Source organism: Eleutherodactylus coqui, chromosome 7 (genome assembly GCF_035609145.1).
Source record: "Eleutherodactylus coqui strain aEleCoq1 chromosome 7, aEleCoq1.hap1, whole genome shotgun sequence".
Taxonomy (NCBI): domain Eukaryota; kingdom Metazoa; phylum Chordata; class Amphibia; order Anura; family Eleutherodactylidae; genus Eleutherodactylus; species Eleutherodactylus coqui.
Genome location: NC_089843.1, coordinates 133273774 through 133294851, shown reverse-complemented (window position 1 = coordinate 133294851; position 21078 = coordinate 133273774). Strand labels below are relative to the sequence as shown.

The 21078-nt window shown below is 44.1% G+C and overlaps 1 protein-coding gene across 1 annotated transcript in view; it reads right to left on the bottom strand.

The window, feature by feature from the left end:
- RNF150 (ring finger protein 150) overlaps positions 1 to 21078 on the bottom strand; it is a 162396-nt gene that overhangs the window by 9294 nt on the left and 132024 nt on the right. The window contains exon 6 of the mRNA XM_066573718.1: positions 20319 to 20526. Coding sequence (XP_066429815.1) covers positions 20319 to 20526 — 208 coding nt within the window. The remainder of the gene's footprint in view (positions 1 to 20318; positions 20527 to 21078) is intronic.

Genomic DNA, 21078 nt, shown 5'->3' with positions numbered 1-21078 from the left:
CCGCGCCTTCGCTAGGCGATGACCTTTATGCAATGTTAATTACAGGAGGGCTGTGGGTCGGACACCGCACAAAAATAGAGCATGCAATAATTTTTTTCTCCACGAGCGGAAAATCAATATTGATTTCAGCTTGTGTGCAGGAAAAAGCGCTTTTCCATAGCATCTTATGGACGGTATTTGCTGCGGAGGCGGACACCCGCTCTGGATTCTGCAATGCGGGTATGCCCATGTGCAGCCAGTCTAAGGCCTTAGTCAGACGGGCGTTTTTAGCCGCGATTTGCGCATGCGCATGGCGATTTTATAAAACCATTGCTTTGCAATGGTATCGGACACATGAGCGCTTTTTATGCGCTCGTCCGATAAATTATAGAACAAAAAAATCGCAGATCGCACCTATCTGCGATCTGCGATTCCTGTTCTCTTCTCTATATGCGCTCAATGGGGCCGGCGGCAGCAGCGCCGACCCCATTGAGAACATATAGAAGACAAATCATTCTTCTCTGCCACAGCTGTAACAGCTGTGGCAGAGAAGAACGATGTTTGCCCATTGAATTCAATGGAGCCGGCAATACAGCCGCTCCATTGAAAGCAATGGGCTGCCGGCGTGCGCGAGGTGAATTGTCGGGAAGGGGTTAAATATATAAACCCTTCCCTGCAATTCATCCTAAAATGTGTTAAAATAAAAAAAAATTGTATACTCACCTTTCCGCTGCAGCCAGAGTCCAGCCGCGGCCGCTGTCAGTTCTCCTGAACTGCTTCTCGGCACTATTCAGCCGACGGGGCTTTAAAATCCCCGCCTGCTGAATGATCTTCCTCTGATTGGTCACAGCCCTGACCAATCAGAGGCCGGTTTCACTCACACACCCATTCATGAATTCATGAATGGGTGAGTGACTGCTGCCTCTCAGCGCTGAGCCAATCAGGGGCAGGTCTGACTCACATCCATTCATGAATTCATGAATGGGTGTGAGTGAGGCATGCCTCTGATTGGCTCAGCGCTGAGCCAATCAGGGGGCAGGTCTGACTCACACCGCCTTCACACCCACTGCAGGACGGCCGCGCGGAGCTCCGGCTGCCGGGAGAAGGTGAGTATACAATTTTTTTTTATTTTAACACATTTTAGGATGAATTGCAAGGAAGGGCTTATATATTTAAGCCCTTACCGACAATTCATCCCGGGCTCGCCCGCAGCGCATTGCTTTAAATGGAGCCGGCTCTATTGCCGTCTCCATTGAATGCAATGCGCTGGACAGCTCCGGCCCGTTTCTAATGAAACGCGGCTAGGAGCAGATTTTCGGGCGATTTGCGGGCGACTTGCGCGCACCGGTCACGCGATTTGTGGATGCGCATCCGTCATGCGATCCGCAAATCGCGCGAAAAAACGCCCGTCTGACTAAGGCCTAATACTGTAATATCATTATTCTAACATAATACTTAGTATTTGACAAAACAGTGTAAAATGCTGGTAATTAAATACTCCCTCCCAACTCTAACAAAACCTAAATGATTAACACACGACTGTCAGAGCCCTATTCCAAATCTACAAAAGAAGCTAAAATGTAGAATAGATTGCAACATACCATTCTGTAAAGTGACCTGCTTGTTATCTTGTATAGTGAGATTAAACACTGAGCTGCACAAGTTCAACAAAGGGAGGAAAGGCAGCCGTTCCAAAAAATAAGGAACATAAAACTTGCCTGTGAAACATGAGCCGTCTAAATCCTGCATATTACATTCCGCTTTGTGTACAGGAGATCTGATACTACGGCTGTGTCTTCCACTGGCACCAGCTCAATATGCATGTCGTTTGTATAATTGAACAAACAGACTTCTGCTGCAATGGTGATCCAAGAGATCAGGGCTTAGAGCCCGGTAACGTGTAATCACTGTATGTGCTCTGTTAAAGGGGTTGTCTACTTGCAAATCATCAATCAATACGTAGTACATTGGGGGGGCTTCTGTCGCCAGGGGCTTCCACTGATCAGCCGATGCATTTGTGCACTGAGCTGATTTCTGCAGGAAGCAGACAGCTCCATTCTCACTGCAGTGGCCTGGCTTGGTATTACAAACCAAGGTCCCATTGAAATGAATGTGAACTTTGCATGTAATACCAAGCCCGGCCACTACAGTGAGAACAGAGCTGTCTGCTTCCTGCAGAAATTATCTCAGTGCACCAGTTCATCAGCCCAGAGCAACTGATCAGCGGGATCCTACTGCCAATCTACTATTGATGAACTATCCCGAGGATAAGCAGCCAATAGTTTACAACTGTACAACACCTTTAAGGTAATTTATTAGAGGTCATGACAACAGACAATGCTAAGGGGAACTGATGGCAACAAACTGTTGCTGCCGTTTCCTTCTATCAAACATCAGATGTCAAAGAGGTCAATGTGTCACCAATGTCTATCCAAGGACAACTTCCTTTAGGGTAATTCCGTTGTTACACAACAAGTAGTACAGTTACTCAGTTATTACAGGAATGTATAACCTTTATTAGGAAAAGTGGTTGGAAATTGACCGTGTATTTAAAAAAATGCAATGCTGGTATTTAAGGTTTTTTAAGCCCCAAAATACTGTGACTAACACAACAGTTTTGCAGCCACTTGGAATTACCCTGTATCATCTGTATACAGTCCAGGAGTGGTTTTACAGATTTTCCTTGGCTTCCATTTGACTGTGGCTTAGCTGCAATATCAGAGCCAACACATAGACAGTATTGCTGCTGATTTTTGGAAGTAAGTAGTCATGTTTTTCTACTTACAAGCAACAGCACTAAAATATGCAAGCAAGGACTAAAAATACGGGATTCAGAGTAAATGGTAGGTGTTCCTTACGTTTCACTCGAGCAACAATGAACTAATTGGGTGACATGAACAAATCTAACAGATTACCTCTACCACCTCTACCACCTACCATGAGGACTCTAGTCTAGCATTGCAGCCATTTCTCCTAGACAACTCTACAGCAAATAGTATATTTTTATGTTCAGTATAAGGCCGTGAAGATCGCACAAGATTTGTGCGATGGGATGGAAGACACACAAATCTCGCACGAATATGACCCCATTCTTTTGAATCAGGTCATATACAGAAGCTATTTTTTCCCGCATCACATCGCGGTGTGGGAACAAAATAGCGGCATGCCTCGCCCATTGTTTTCAATGGGGTCGGTAAAACACATCGCAGGGGTGCGACGTGCACGTGAGTGTTATATGAGGTTTAGATAACTCCCATTCATTTCTGAGGGCTTGTTAGGACTGTGGATGTGGAACCACTGTGTCAACCTACTGGGTAGGTGATGATCCAGTCCAGCATGGCTGACAGCCAACCCCAGCGTGGGAGGTAAGATACCAGATGACTAGCCCCGTATATTGATGGAAAATAGGGAAGGTATCTTGCTCTGAACTGATAACCAGGAGAGGGAGACCCCTGCCTATAAGGACGACCCCACGATCATCCTCTAGGTGCTGATTTACCCTGGCGGGCCAGAACACCTATAGGACAATGATAGAACAACACCGAGGAGTACAGAAACAAGGGAGGAACAAGCTGACAAGGATAAACAGAGAAGCGGACAACGGGAACAACAGACCACAGAGTACACGAACGCAGAACAGAGAACATAAGCAGACAGCAAGGTAACTGCCGAAGCAGTGACTGGACATGAAGTGAAGGGAACAAACTCTCAACAACACTGCAGCAAGGTCTGAAAAGGCCCAGGGCAGCTATATAGGGTGGTGATTGGAAAAGGTGCATTAGCTGAACAGGAAGCCTGAAGCTATTAACCCTAGGAGTGCTGGAAGAGAGTGAATATAAGCTCAGGGAAGAGAGAAAGAGACACCCATGTTTGCCAAACACAGAAGCAGAAGGTTGTGCTTGAACAATGCACCTAACAGGGTTGTTTCCATAAACCAGACCACCTTTCCGAGCCTGGATGTGGATGGTGTTGGGTGCCTCTCATTCTAGGGATAGGGGCACGTCCCAAATGAAGGACTCACATTTATCAGACATTTATGGTATATTCTATGTCATAAATGTCCGAGATGGGAATACCCCTTTAGAGAGGTTCTTAATGGAGAAAATGTTAGTTTAAGCCTAAATTGCAGAAATTGGAAACTTTCTTTCAAAAAAGAGTTAAGTAATCCTATGACTAATAATTCACTACATAAGCAGATAAACATGTGTGTTCTCATACAGCCAGAGTCAACGTTGTATTTTCCAAGATAGATAACAGCTGGGTCGTCTTTTTCATCAGATTCCAGGATCAAGAGGTTCAATGGACATCAAAAACATGTGAGAAGCATTCACAGCTTATAATGACTTTTCCTATTAAAGAGCGTGAATGTAAACATTTCATAACTCAGGAAATGCTGTGATGCCTTATGTCAGAGGTGTCCTCACACACTCACATAGTAGTATCACTGTTGTAGAAGCGTCCCACTTATTATCTCTGCCTCCTCCCTTGCTTTAGAAAACTTAACACTGAGAAAAGCAAAACATAAAACAGATCTTATCATCGTTCTAACGCCCACTTGACCAAATGTCATAGACTCTTTGGCTCTTTTTCCATTCACAGTTATTTTCCAATGCAAGTGATTCATCTGCTTGCATCAATACTAAGGGTACTTTCACACAGACCGACAGCTCAAAGAAGCGATTACGGGCGACGGCTGGCCTGTGGAAACTTGGGACCCAACAGGGCAAGTCAGTGAGAATAGGTCACTTGTCGATGTTGCTCGGCTTTCAGCTCACCTAAAAACCAAGCAACTGTCAGCCCATGTAAAGAGGCAGCCATTTGTCTATGAACAGCTAGCTGCCTATTTCCTCTGAATGTCGGTGGGTGGCTAGAAGAGATCCATTCACTGAGCGATCATCTCTACTGTGTGGAAACATAAGAAAGATAATTGCTGGGACTACTATCACACGCTTAGATGCTCAACAGTCTTCCTGTGTAAAAGTACCCTAACTTTTCAAACAACTTCTGCTTATATGATAGCCAGTGTGATAAGGAAAACTGCTTTAAGGCCCATTTACATGCAAAGATTGTTCAAACTATTAAACGTTCGAATGGCCACTGATGGCCATTAACACTTTATAATCTTCATTTGCATGTAAAATGGCCTCCAGGAGCTGTTTGCAGAGCCCAGCATGTGATTAATCACATGCGGAGCTAAGTGCACAGCTGCATTGTTCTTGTCCTGGATGCCTGCAGAATACAATGTTAACTGCCGACTCCCTGCGAAAATAACATCCTGCAGTCTACTGCCAGAAAAAGGTGTTTGCTTTATCTCCAGTTGCTGAACAATGGATTTTAAGTTCACCTCAAGATCATTGTTCAGACGAGAAGTGTCCGATGCCCGAGTTTACATGTAACGATTATCAGTTAAATTTGGTTGTTTGAACGAATTTTGAGCGATAATCGTTGCATGTAAATTTATTTACCTAAAATAACACTTTTATGCTGAAAAATCCCTCTAAAGTGCTGTCTTTTTCCCCCCTAACTTGCTTTCCACTCTCTGCTCTCATGATTGACATCAGAGTCTAGGACAGCAGAGCTGGGGAAAAATCATCTTACTCATTGAACTGCATGTAGAGACGAGGGAAAGAGAAAGACACTCACATAAGACATACAAAGAGATTTGAAACCTGAAGCTAATGCTGCGATATCTGCTGCTGTTTATACACATGTACACTACTAGATCTTGCTGTACACTCCTACATGATAAGGCTATATTTGTGTATGTGTATAACAGACAGAAAGCAGGATCTCTGCAGTTTTATGTGTACAGTCTATAGAACACAGCACATCTGGCACAGCAGAGGCTACCCCCACTAGTCCTGTGAGGATGGAGAATCAGATGTACATGCTGCAGAGTAGAAAATGGGGAAAAATACAAGATATTGCCCAGAAATGGTCTTACTCTTTATGTTCACACACGTGGCAGCCCATTTGAAAACTCAGGTACCATTGAAGAAAATATAAAAGGCCTTTACATAAAATAGGCCACATATTATGTACTACAGTGCAATGCTCCAGCTTCTAAATCTATAACCTGACCTTCAATCTATAACTTTGTGCTGACTTTGGCTGCAAACAAATGACTTCTATTGCAACATATTTTCCTCATATTACAGCATTAACACATTTTAACATTCACTTCCTACTAATGACAATGCAGCAGGGCATCTACAGCTCTTACCTATCATTATTGACAGTTTCAAGACTATATTGAAGGAGGGAGGGATTATCTTGAATATGAAGGTGACCTGGTAGCCTAAGCTGGAGTTAACAGTATTTAGAATTATGCTTTACAGCAGCTTTTGTGGGCCATAGACACAAACGACTGGAGAGAGCTTATTTACTTCCATGAGAGAATGTTTTAGGTATGTGATATAGGCAGAATACATTGTGCAGTGAGGGGAGGAGGTGAGCTGTGACCATGACCTATTTAGAGGGGTGGGTTTTGTGTTATCTATATGTATATGTTATTTTTCATTGTGATCCTTCCTGTTTTAATGAAATAACTACTGAAAAGTGTTCTAAACAGAGCAGGAAGTGTCAGCCTATTAATAGGCTTAAGGGTCAGTGTGAAAACTGTAAGATTTCCAAATTCCTTTTAAACATAGTAATGAGGAATTTAAAAAAGCACCAAAAGTTCATAGAAAAGAAGTTTAACATAACAAGTTGCTTTTAACAAGAAGTCATTTTCTGATCTGCTTGCAGTTTTCCAAGCTTTACATAGGGCTTATATGAAGGGTTACTTCCTCATGCTACCGTTACAGACACTGAGAAACTCCACTGCACTTCTTAAAGTGCACTCTCCGGATACAAACCAAGCCGGCAATCAAAGTGCAATGTGCATTCAATCTCCATGGCTCTAAAAAAAATTCATCCACTTTTCACTAGCTTGCCAAAATTGTCATAGGGATCGGCCCATATGTTTGTCTTCTCAGACCAATTTACACTAGCTATTCTAGGGACGCAAAAGCCATGCTTGTCTATTAGAAATGACAGAGATTTAACTAATTGTACAGTAAAGACTTTTGCTTCACAGTGGTAGACACCAGCAATGTTCAAAAAGTATCTGGAAACACTGCACACTCAACTGATGGAACCATTGTCCTACAACAGAGCGCCAACGTAGCTGCCAACTGTCCTGGTTGCAGCGGGATAGTCCCAGTATTTGAGCGTTGCATTGTCATGATAGTTGGTTGGATTGATAGAAGTCAGGTTGGATTGATAGAAGTTAGATTGACATGAAGTAGAAGTCACATGATCAAATAGGATGTGGAGGGACTCCTAATGCAGCTCTGTGGAGCAAGACAATGATAAGGAAAAAAGAGGTTGCAATGGATGAACACTGTGGTGAAAAGCAATGTGGCTAATGGGGAGCGGTCTGTGTGAAGAGGATGGAATAGAAGGCAGTCTGTAAGATGAAGGGGAAACTACAGTAGGAACAACACGGTGAAAGAGGGTTGCATTTTGTATAAGAGGGGACCTTGGAGGGCAGTGTGTGTGAGATCAGAGGAAACTATAATAGAGAGAGGGGGCACATGAAGTAGTCTGTGTGAGACCAGGGAAACTACAATACAGCAAGACTGTGAGAGAGGGGGCAGAGGAAGTAGTCTGTGTGAGATCAGAGGAAACTACAATACAGCAAGACTGTGAGAGAGGGGGCAGAGGAAGTAGTCTGTGTGAGATCAGGGGAAACTACAATACAGCAACACTGTGAGAGAGGGGGCAGAGGAAGTAGTCTGTGTGAGATCAGGGGAAACTACAATACAGCAAGACTGTGAGAGAGGGGGCAGAGGAAGTAGTCTGTGTGAGATCAGAGGAAACTACAATACAGCAACACTGTGAGAGAGGGGGCAGAGGAAGTAGTCTGTGTGAGATCAGGGGAAACTACAATACAGCAAGACTGTGAGAGAGGGGGCAGAGGAAGTAGTCTGTGTGAGATCAGAGGAAACTACAATACAGCAACACTGTGAGAGAGGGGGCAGAGGAAGTAGTCTGTGTGAGATCAGGGGAAACTACAATACAGCAAGACTGTGAGAGAGGGGGCAGAGGAAGTAGTCTGTGTAAGATATGGGGAAACTACAATACAGCAACACTGTGAGAGAAGGGGAACGGGAAGCAGTCTGTGTGAGATCAGGGGAAGCTACAATACAGCAACACTGTGAAAGAGGGGGCACAGGAAGTAGTCTGTGTGAGATCAGGGGAAACTACAATATAGCAACACTGTGAGAGAGGGGGCACAGGGAGTAGTCTGTGAGATCAGGGGAAATTTCAATAGAGCAACACTATGAGAGAGTGGGCACAGAGATTTAAAAGTGGGATCACATGGTGACAGTCCCAATGAGATAAAAGGGACATTTTTGCTAAAGTGAGTACATTACAAATTTGTTTTGGTACAAAAAGAGTAGAATAAAAGCCAATTTTGGGTCTTGGATAACCTCTTTTAAGGCCTCCATACACATTAAAGTACAATTGCCCAATAATGGATGAGCTAGAGGATTCTCTAATGTGTATAGAGATAGCTTAACTTTCCCATGAGAGATAAGGATGGGGAAAGAAGTATCTGAGGAGTTGAATTTCACTGGCTGATCCTTTTGCTCCATGAGAGATAGGCCAATGGCAGAAATTTTTGGGAGACCTGAACTTTCAAGTATATGGGGCGGCAGATGGAAACAGCTGTCGGATGAACAGTTGTTTGTCCAATAGTTGTTAAAGGTGTATGGGGACCATAAGACTTACATTACTCACCCTGAGTCTCATGTAAAATTAAAACAACCAAATGCTAATGTATATTATTACATGATGATCAGTTTGATTGATACCACATGTTTAGAGGTGTTCTATGCTAGAAGAAATTTTGAGAATATGTCCGTAATACACAGTCAGATAGAACATGCCACATTTTTCTTTCTGTCATATTTGTATAGAATCTGATAGAAAATAAGCTCTGTATGCCTTCAGTCCTAAAATGAAGGGGCTACAACACTGTTTTAGTGCTGTATCCCTTTAGCAGTTTTTTTTTTTAATGCCAACATGTCGCATTTAGGTCCCATCCCTTTCTAGCGAAGCCCGACTCCTTTCCAACAAAGCCAACCCCTTTTTTGGATGTGCACAAAAAAGTGTGTAAAGCTGTCTAAAACACATCATAAATGTGGTGCACAACATGCAAGACACAGATTGCACCAGAAAATTGTCGCATTTTCAATAGTAAATCTCCCCCCATGTGTCAATCTAGTGCTTCTGCTTCTACTAATGGACCTGAATGGTAATTCAGCTTGCCTACTAGACAATATTTTGCATTGCCCAGTTTCAAAACTGCTGCAACTACTCCCAGTGGCCCTTTTTGTGTAAGAAAGATTTGGAAAACATACTTCATAATTATGAATCATTGCAAAATATTCACATTGAAGTCATACTTGGATCTTGCCATTACTTTAGTTCATTAACTACAATCAAAGAGTTCTCTGTGGAGATTCAAGAATTTTAAGTGAAGCAAAGCAGCTCTATTCTTGCTTTTCATACATTCCAGTTGTCCTTACATGGCCTAGACAACAGAAAGTTTCCATAATCTCAACTAGATGTCCCATAGAAGTTGAATGTATACTGTACTATATGAATACTGTCCCTCAGGCCGGGGTTCCTTGTGCTCACCAGAGAAAAAGATTTTGAGGGCCAACCCTTCATCTATAAAGGTACTATGCACATTGTCGGGACTCAAACCGGAAACCTCCTGCATTCTAAACGTTAGACCTTTGAGCTATCCAGCCCTTGGACAGTTCCCTTTTGGAAACTTAGCCTTGTTCCTGTAAGCATATATCTCTATTACTCTCCAAATGCACACCATTCGCAACCTGATAGGTTGTTTGGATTTACTAATTCCCGGTGATTGGTTATTTCGGTTGCCTGATTCACGGTAAATGGTTATTTGGTTTGCCTGATTCATGGTGATTGGTTGTTTAGGTTGGCTTGTGTAGAAGTGGGGAGTAAAAGGCAAATATACTTCCTGTAACACTGATCTAATTCCTGTTTTGGCTCCACCCTACTTGTTAATTAGAGTTCCTATAAAAGCCTAGCCCTGCCACTCCCTCGGTGTGAGATTATTCTGCTCCACAGCATTTGATCGAACTTCCCCTGTGCCTGCTATTACTACAAGACTTCCCAATACTGACTTCTGGCTTTCTCTTCTGACTACATTACCCACCTCATTCCTTGTTCTGTGATTACCCATTGCTGACTTCTGGCTTTCCATCTGACTATTTTCCAGTCCTGCAGCTGCTACACCTGAGGCTCTACCGTAGTGCCTGAACCCCTACACACATCCACTGTTTATTTAGTTATTTTTTTAAGGTTTTCACCACTGTACACACAGTACACATCACCAATAAGGTCTGGTCACTTATTTGTCAACTTATCAGTAATGGACCCTAGTGGTAAGCTATTGGCTCCAAAGTCCGCTTGAAATAGAGTTATTTTCAGCTACATACTTGGGTCCTCATTAAGAGCCCATTATTCACCCACAGTCTGAACCCACTGGAGGATCTGCTAATATTCTGATGGTCCAGTCTGACCAGATGTGTGCCAACAAAGTATTCACAAGAAGAGAACACAATGCAGCAAGTTGCTTTATATGAATTACGATAACATCATCATCTTTGTTTTGCAGAAGATTAAAAAATCTAATGCATCTGTAAAGCAGTCAGCAGATCGCCGTCAGGATATAACGCTGACCAGGAATTACAGGGTACAGTCACATGTACTAGTTTTGTTATCATTTTTGCTAAAATCGCAACAACAAAAAAAAAAAAAAAAGAAGAAAGATGCCACAAGGTCGGCACATGTGACTATACCCACAGAAAGCTTCACCCACTCCATTCATCTTGGGGGGTAGGGGTATCACAGAAAAAAGAAGCTGTGCACAAAAATGTACCTGACTGGTAAACAAATGGTGATGATTCCATAAAAATGTCAAATCCTCTCATGTCGAATCATATGGTGATTGATTCGCTGGGAACTGCTTGTAAAATCTAGCTTTCAGTGTTAAAGACAGAATGAAATACAAACCGTTCCTCACACTGGATGACAGCGAGGGCTTTAATCTGCTTTAATACAGATCAAACTGTCATCATTTTATGTGCCAAGTCAATCCTGAGCTTTTTAGGAGTAATGAATGTGTAGCTGAGCACAAAACAACTAAATGTGCAAAAAAGCACCACTATTGCCCCAGACTGCCACTAACGGGCTATGAAAACAATTCATTCATATCGTATTAAAATATAACTAGCTCTGGAGAAATGTGAAACACTGACATGTCTTGCTAATTTACAGCACAATTTCTAAATTGATGCATTTGCTAAATAGCACATCGGAATTCCATATACAGGAGTCCGACTTTTGTGAGATAATTCCTGCTTTATTTATACAAACTTGTGCTCATAACAAACAAAAGAGTACACGTTTCGGTTAACATAGACCCTTGCTCACCAAATAGCGCATCACTGGCAATATAATATTGAGGAGAGCCATAATCAGACCTGTAATCTCCAATTTATACTGTGACGAGACATACTGACTGAACAGTAAAGCAGGTCAAGCAGTTCCTCCAACACGTTTCGCTGCCTAGCAGCGTCATCAGGGGTGTTGGGACAATAGCATCAGTGACTGAATGTGCAGTTGAACAATATCGGAGGTAATGGTGCCAAACTAGTAGGATGATTCAAGAGATTTAATTAGAGATGAGCGAGTATACTCACTAAAGGCAATTGCTCGAGCGAGCATTACCTTTAGCGAGTATCTCCCGGCTCGAGACAAAAGGTTCGGGTGCCGGCGGCGGGCAGGAAGCTGCGGGGGAGAGCGGGGCGGAACGGAGGGGAGATATCTCTCTCCCTCTCCCCCCCCCGCTCCCTTCTGCTGACAGCCGCTACTCACTGCTCCCCCGCGCCGACACCCGAACCTTTCGTCTCGAGCGGGCAGGTACTCGATGACGCGTACAAGGGGGCGGAGCCAAAACGCCGATGCTTCCAAGACCAGCCGAAGGGAGAAGATCCATCTGCGCAAGCGCGTCTAAAAAAGCAAGAAGACACCGAAGTTAGACGGAACCATGGCAACGGGGACGCTAGCAACGGAGCAGGTAAGTGAATAACTTTTGTATGGCTCATATTTAATGCACGATGTACATTACAAAGTGCATTAATATGGCCATACAGAAGTGTATAGACCCACTTGCTTTCGTGAGACAACCCCTTTAAGTGCATTTTAAACTCCTTAGCGACATAACCAGCTTTCACCTAAGGAGCCAGCAAATCATCTCCCTTTTGTGTTTTAGCGGTCATAACGTTTTTTTCCTCAGTGTAACTGTATAAGACCTTGTATTTTGCGAGACAAGTTCTAGTTTTTATATGAACCCCTTTTGTGTATATATAATGTGTTGAATAACTTTACCTTTTTTTTTGCTGCGGACGATGAAAAGAAAGCTATTTCATCATTGTCTTTTTGCAATTGATTTTTATGGTGTTCACAATGCGGTATAATAATTATGTTACCTTTATTCTACGGATCATTACGAGTATAACAACACCAAGTGTATCGAGATTTTATTATGTATTAAAATACCTAAATACATATGTGGCATGTGTCTTACCTTAAGCCTTTGCAATCCAATTTTGGATTCAGGGTTTCCTAGGGGGTTTTCCCTTTCTGCCATTATACAATGGTGCCATCTGCTGGCTAGAGCCAGTACTGCAGTATGTGACATGTTGGAGAGGCTCCCGACAACAGAGCGGCCAGTAATATACAGTAAGAATACCCTGCTGGACATCTTCCGACATCGGAGCTGTACAGCCTTCAATCAGAATGTCTGAAGATGTCAGACAGTGGATTGGAAATTGTTAACCCTTTGCAATCCACTGTCTGACCTCTGAAGATATTATGATTTAAGGCTGTACAGCTCCGATGTTGGAAGACATCCGTTGGGGTTCTCTTACTGTATATTGCCAGCCTCTCTGCTGTGGGAGCCTATCCAACGTGTCACCTCATGCAGTACTGGCTTTAGCCAGCAGATAGCGCTGTTGTATAACAGCAGAAAAAGAGTAAGCCCCCTAGGAAAACCAGGATACAAATTGGATTGGAAAGGGGTAAGGGTATGTTCATACGGCGGAATTGATGCAGAAAATTCCACCTCAGTTTTTGGTGCGGATTTGTACATGGATTTAGCCCTGTCAATGGACAAAATCTACATGCGGAATTCTGATTTGGAAATGAGCACTCCCCTGTCAAGAAAAGACAAGTCACTTTCTGATGTGGAAATGCAATTTTTCATGTCAGAATTCTGTGCGTGGATTTTGCCCATTGACAGGGCTTAAATACGCATGCAGATGCATTAATGCGGATTTTGGAGCAAGTCCGCAGCAGAATTCACCTCTGCAATTGAATGGGTGAAATCTGCTGCAGATTTCCACCAAAACCATGTCAAAATTTTTGACTTGTTTTTTTATTGCGGATCAGCACCAAAATCCATAAGAGTGAAGTACCCTTTAGTAATGTCTACACAGCGCAATTCATCGCAGAATTTTCACCGTAAATACTGGCTTTAAAAAAAAAAAAGTCTCAAAATCCGGGTCCCCATGCAAAATTTGCCTTGCCAATGCACAAAATCCATGAGCGAAATTCTGATTATGAAACAAGCATTTCTGCGTCAAGAAGTGACATGTCACATCTTGATGTTGAGACGCCAATTGACAGGGCAAATTCCACATGCGGATCCGCACCAGATTTTAGATCTTTGGGGCTGAACTTATATGGAATTTTTGAATTCCAACTCAAAAGTTATGTCAAAATCTACTGCTTTTTGCCATGGTTTTTGACGTGGATCTGAACACCTAATTTGCCCTGTCAATGACATGTGCACCATGTGACCAAACGCTAGGTATGCTCGCACGGCAGACTTCACCATGGAAAAATTCCATCTGAATTCTGCCTCTAAAGTCCACATCTTTTTATAGCGGTTTTTGGCGCGGATCCACATGTGGAATTTGCCCTGTCGAGCTGTAAATTAGCCATTTCAATTAATTAGTTTGCCAGCAAATGAAGTTGCCCTGTGGGCAGAAAAAGTGCATGAAATACGCTGGTATGTGTGCAAAAAAGCCTTGTTTGCGATGCAAAAAAGTTATGCTAAGCTTGCGCAATTGCACTTACGCTTATGTGAAGCCAGCCTAACCGTGCTCATACTTGGTGCAGTGATCCGCTGTGGCTAATGCTAATCACCGCTAATTGGCGGGTAGCACCTGGGCTTAAGGATATGATCCTATGCTGCGGTTAACAGCGGTGAACCACAAGAAGCCAAAACCCCACCCACGCATACAGGGAATGGCGGTAAGATTTTGCCAGTAAGAGGGCAGTATTACCGGAAAAATCTTCCAGCCATTGGCCACTGCAGTTGGGCGAGGGTTCAGCTACACTGTGTGGGACCTACTGTGACAACTGAAAAAATACCAAGTCCAGGTGCCAGGCGCCAGTTAGCGGTAATCCACATGTGGTTGCGGCAGATCTCCGCAGCGTATTGTTAAGCTGATGTTTAAAAAATAGTATATTAGGAAATCTTGGCTTCACATTTGCTGGTTTGTTTATATATAGAGGCAACCAAATTCTGCTGAGTGGCTCTTATGTTAAAGTAGTGGGCAGCTGTTTTAAATTACCTGACAGGTAAAAACAATTAGGGCTAATGCCCACGGACGGATTTCTGCTGCATTTCCTGCGGCGGAAATCCGGGCGAATTCCACAGCAATTCGGTTCTATTGAACCTAATAGCTTTCCTCTTGCCAATGCTCACATGGGAGATTCTGCCGCGGATTTCCCCAGTGGGAGGTCTCCATTAATATAGTATTAACGGAGACCACGAAAATCCGTGGCGGAATTCATCGATCACTCGCGGGCACTCACATTTTTAAACGCTGTACTCCTGCAGCCAAAATCCACTGCAGAATTCCGCAATGCCCATGGGCATGAGCCCTTAATTTTAGCAATTTTGCATATATTATCTTATTCACAGATCACCAGAACGCTCTACACATAATACATTTATTCTGCGGTCTCCATAGCTACTTTCAGTGAAGTTTTAGTATTATACGGACAGAGATAAGTAGGCAGCTGCTTAATTCGTCATGATAATCAGCGGCGCTCATTCATCTCAGCCTTCCTCTTGACTGCTGAGTGTGAATGTCAGCTTAGTTAGTCTTTAAGTACACAATAACGGATTTACATTCAACATAGGGAAGATAGCAAGGCCTCATGGGATTTGTAGTCTGGTGGCATTCTAAAGCCTACAAAACCATGGATGTTGGAATTATTTAAAACTTGTAAGATTAATAAAAGCAGCAGAACAAGCTAACTATGGGACTATAAACTTGTTGGTCTGTTCCTTTTTTCTTCCAGTGCAGAAAGCAGCAAGGTAACAGCATACCCACACCAGAAACGCTCAGTGTATAAATACTGTACCAGAAACAAGCTCATAATATCAATTCAGCACCAGAACTAAACTCACACCATAAACACAGCCCAAACTAACCTCAATACATAGATGCAATGCTAGAACCAAGCTCACAACATAAATAAAGCCCCAGAACCAAGCTCATAGCATAAATACAGCACAAACCAACCTCGGTACTCTCAAAAAAACATGACATGGTGATTATGGAAGATTTTATCTATCTAGACATTTGTTGGGAATCTCTCTGAGATAAAAGTAATGGATCCAACAAATTCTTATCCGCTCATGCTGACAACTTTATCTTCCAAAAGGTAGAAGAGAAAACAAGGGGATCTGCTATCTTGGACCTAATTATTACCAACAGGGAGGAAATTGTTGAGGAAGTAAGGGTGGCTGGGACCTTAGGAAGCAGAAATCATGATATCCTTCAATTTTGGATAAAAAAAGAGGAATACCTAAGAAAACTCAGACCTCAAGGTTGGATTTCAGAAAGGCAGATTTTAATGGACTCAGAAAGAGGGTAGGAAGAATCAAATGGCTAGATGTTCTTAAAGGGGTTGTCTCACGAAATCAAGTGGGGTTCAGCACTTCTGTATGGCCATATTAATGCACTTTGTAATGTACATTGTACATTAATTATGAGCCATACAGAAGTTATTCACTTACCTGCTCCGTTGCTAGCGTCCCCGTCGCCATGGTTCCGTCTAAATTCGCTGGCAGCTTGCTTTTTTAGACGCGCTTGCGCAGTCCGGTCTTCTCCTTTCAGCATGAGCCGCTTCAGTGTGCTCGCCGCTACAGCTCTTCTGCGCATGCGCAGACGAGCTGTCACTGCTCGGGAGCGCGCTGGAGCGGCCATTCTGTACCATCCTCTGTTAGAGGAAGGTGCAGAGCCGCCCAGCCGAGAAGCCCAGCCCAGCAGCCCAGCCGAGAAGCCGCCCAGGTAAGTGATGGGCGGGGGGGGGGGGGGGGAGGCTGCCGCTGGGGGGAGGCTGCCGCTGGGGGGGGGGGGGAGGCTGCCGCTGGGCCGGGGGGGGGGAGGCTGCCGCTGGGCCGGGGGGGGGAGGCTGCCGCTGGGCCGGGGGGGGGAGGCTGCCGCTGGGCCGGGGGGGGGAGGCTGCCGCTGGGCCGGGGGGGGGAGGCTGCCGCTGGGCCGGGGGGGGGAGGCTGCCGCTGGGCCGGGGGGGGGAGGCTGCCGCTGGGCCGGGGGGGGGAGGCTGCCGCTGGGCCGGGGGGAGGCTGCCGCTGGGCCGGGGGGAGGCTGCCGCTGGGCCGGGGGAACTGCCGCTGGGCCGGGGGAACTGCCGCTGGGCCGGGGGAACTGCCGCTGGGCCGGGGGAACTGCCGCTGGGCCGGGGGAACTGCCGCTGGGCCGGGGGAACTGCCGCTGGGCCGGGGGAACTGTCGCTGGGCCGGGGGAACTGTCGCTGGGCCGGGGGAACTGTCGCTGGGCCGGGGGAACTGTCGCTGGGCCGGGGGAACTGTCGCTGGGCCGGGGGGGGGGGGGGGGGGCTGCCGCTGTGCCGGGGGGGGGGGGGGGGCTGCCGCTGTGCCGGGGGGGGGGGGGGGGCTGCCGCTGTGCCGGGGGGGCTGCGCCGGTTACCTGCTGCCTGGCGGTGGGTGACTGTGTGCCGTGGTCGGCCGCGTTGAATCCAGGGGTCCGGTCGGCGGCTGCGTGGCGTCTGGTTGTCAGGGAGACACAGCTGGTAGCGTCTCGGGAGCGCGCACGTCGGGCTACAGCAAGCGAAGGGAAAAGAGCTGGCGGCCATCTTGGGAAAATTTTTATAAGTTGCTGAAACGCTGGAACTGTAAGTAGAAACCAGCTAGAAAAGTCATTTACAGGGGGGCTTAGTAATGTTTGCTTAATTAGGGGGACTGGGCAAAAAAAAAAATTCACTGCTTCTTCGAGACAACCCCTTTAAGGACAGAAATGTCCAAGAAGATTGGGAAATATTGCGAAATGAGATTCTCAAAGCACAATCGTTAACAATCCCTAAAAGAAGGAAGAATTTCAATTTAAAGAGACCAGGATGGATGATCACAGAACTTGCATACATGTTAAAAAGGAAGAAAAATATATTTATCAAATGGAAAGACGGTGGAATATCTAAAGAAGAATATAATGCAGTGTGCAGAAACTGTAGGGCAAGTGTCAGAAAAGCTAAAGCTAATAATGAATGGAGGCTTGCAACAGAGGTCAAAAGCAATAAAAGAGGGTTTTGGGGGTATGTCCAAAGAAAAGTCAAAGATGCTATTGGATGCTTACAGGATGAAAATGGTGAATTGGTTAAGAATGATGTTGAGAAGGCCGAAATTTAAATTCCTATTTTGTATCCGTTTTCTCTCAGAAAGTGGATGGAACATCTACTGATCTTCCCTGTGCTATTGGGGGAAGAAAAGAATGCAGGTTATCTATAAACAGAGAAATGGTAAGGGAACACTTAGCTAACTTAAATGAATTTAAGTCTCAAGGTCTAGATGAATTACATCCTAGGATACTAAAGGAAGCAGCGGAGGTAATTGCTGAACCACTCGCTGTAATCTTTGAAAATTCCTGGAGAACAGAAGTCCCAGAAGATTGGAAAAGGGCAAATGTTGTCCCTATCTTTAAAAAAGGGAAGAAGGTGGATCCAGGAAACTACAGGCCTGTGAGCCTGACTTCTATACCGGGAAAGATCTTTAAACAAATTATTAAACAGCATGTATGCAAGTACTTGGATAAAATGGAGTAATTAACCAAAGCCAGCATGGGTTTGTAACAAACAAGTCATGTCAGACTAATCTAATTTCCTTCTATGATAGTATCACTGACTGAGTTGATCAGGGAAATGCAGTAGATATAGTTTTTCTTGACCTTAGTAAAGCATTTGACAAAGTATCTCATACTGTACTTATTGAAAAAAATGACCAAATATGGGATTGAAAAGGCAACTGTTAGGTGGATTCACACCTAGCTGAGTGATCGTACTCGATGGCTGCACATCCAAGTGGAAGAATGTATTAAGTGGGGTAACACAAGGCTCTGTCCTGGGCCCAGTGTTGTTCAACATTTTTATAAATTATCTGGAGAAGGGAATTGATGGGAAACTGGTCGAATTTGATAACACAAAGCTAGGAGGGATAGCTAACACTAGGGAAGAGAGAATATTCAAAAAGATCTAGAAAAGCTTGCACTGTGGGCAGCAACTAACAGAATGGTATTTAACAAGGAGAAATGCAAAGTCCTACATCTGGGCACGAAAAATGAAAAAAGCACATACAGAATGGGAGAAATTGGGCCAAGCAGCAGCACATGTGAAAAAGACTTGGGTATACTAATAGATCATAGACTGAACATGAGTCAACAATGTGATGCAGCAGCCAAAAAGGCAAACACAATTTTGGGATGTATTAAGAGAAGCATAGAATCTAGATCACGTGAGGTCATTATCCCCCTCTACTCTTCCTTAGTCAGACCTCATCTGGAATACTGTGTCCAGTTCTGGGCACCCCACTTTAAAAAAGACAGACAAACTGGAGCAAGTTCAGAGAAGAGTTACCAAGATTGTGAGCAGTCTGCAAATCATGTCCTATTGAGGAGCAGTTAAAGGATCTGGGAATGTTTAGCTTGCCAAAAAGAAGGCCGAGAAGGAGACTTAATAGCTGCTAACAAATATCTGAAGGGCTATCACAGTGCAGAGGCATCAGCCCTGTTCTCATTTGCACAAGGAAAGACTAGAAGCAATAGGATGAAACTGAAAGGGAGGAGACACAAATTAGATATTAGAAGAGACAGTGAGGGTGATCAATGAGTGGAATAGGTTGCCACGGGAGGTGGTGAGTTTTCCTTCAATGGAAGTGTTCAAACAAAGGCTGAAAAGACATCTGTTTGGGATAATTATATGAATCCTGCCCTGAGCAGGGGCTTGGACCCAATGACCTTGGAGGTCCCTTCCAACTCTACCATTCTATGATTCTATGATATACAATAACCAAGCTCATAATATAGAGTAGCAGAACTAAATGACTGTGTTGCAGAAGAGCTGATGGTCTGACAGCAGAACCTCAGAGTATCATATGGGAGGAGACACAAACAGCAGTAAGATGACTGATGTAGCTCTACAAGATGCTGCAGCATGAAAGAGCAAGATCATTTGGCTGGGAGGACCTAAGGGGGTGATTGCCCCTAGCCTACATCTATCTGCCTGGTGCCCCTCTACAAGCTGGTGACCAGTGCACTGCTCACATGAAGCTAAGGCTGGTAATGTCTACCATATAGAAGATAGTATAGGAGATAATGCATATATAAACGTGGTAAAAATATACTTATGGAGCTTAGTGGCATAATATGCAAATGTTAGGAAGTTAGTAAAACGATCGCCCCCATGATTAGTACTTTATCTCACATATGTAAAGTTCTGAGAAGCTACAGTGACCTTTAGATTTAGAGGTGTGAAAGATAACAGTAGTTTTTTTATGTAGGCTGCACGTTTCAGTGCTCCTTCAAGAATGTATGTCTTATAAATATGTGATCTTCAATGGAAAAACATGTATTCAACATGCAAAGCACAGAGCTGAAGACTGGCACTTGGTCTTCAGTGTTGTGTCTTGTGCTTTGGATCTCTGATATAGCTTCAGGAGGATTGTGGCGTTACGAGCACCAAGGAGATCATGAGCCGGCTTTAAAGTTTTCAATATGATATATTTCATTCTTAACTGGAAACAATATCATTTACCACTTTTCAAAGTCGGATATCATAAATCTTCATATTGATCGCTCTACGAGTCCAATTACTAAAGCTTTTGCCCTTGTTATATCTGTGTATTGGAAAAGCATACTCACTGCTTGCAGTATAGCTGATCTCTCCGACCTGTGGAAGTACATCAGCATCTTGGATGATCTGTAAAACACCTACAGTACGGACAGCGGGGTCTACTCCTACCGAACTCTCGTTCACAGTGACGTCGCTGGCTCCTGTGATTTGATTGGTTGGTGGTCCTACTGAACCTTCAAAGTCTGGAGTGATGTCATCTAAGCAATCCGCATTGGGCTGTTAAGATAAATATATATGGCAAAATAGTTTCAAAATTAGATACAAGGTATATTTAACGTTACTGTATAATATTGCACTGAATATTGGAGAGAGCAGTGATGCTATCCTGTTTCTCTGGGTTACATAATACAAGTTAATCATATTCATGAAGCTAAGTGACGAGCAGCAAGAATGCAAATTCATAAGTAATAAGACATGAAGAGAAACATAAAGTCATGTGGAGGAAGACCTATGACTGTGCAAGGTAAACACCAAAGATAACTTAATTAGAATGTACTGCGGTGTCAATGAGCGAAATCCCAATCTATCCCATTGTAGGCGCTTTATGGCCGCTCTCAAGCTACTATATGCTAATGAGTGGAGAGAGGCCTCCAGAAGGCAGAGACGCATGGTTTGCTGATATGTTACTGGGGCGTACAGGGAAGATATATGTCTTTCCTTGAGGAAAGTCGTTGTGCAATTGTAGTGTTTCTTTATAGGGATGGATCTGTGCGAGAAATTCATGTGTGCATGAAAATCATCAGACAACAACCATGGGGTGCTACAATA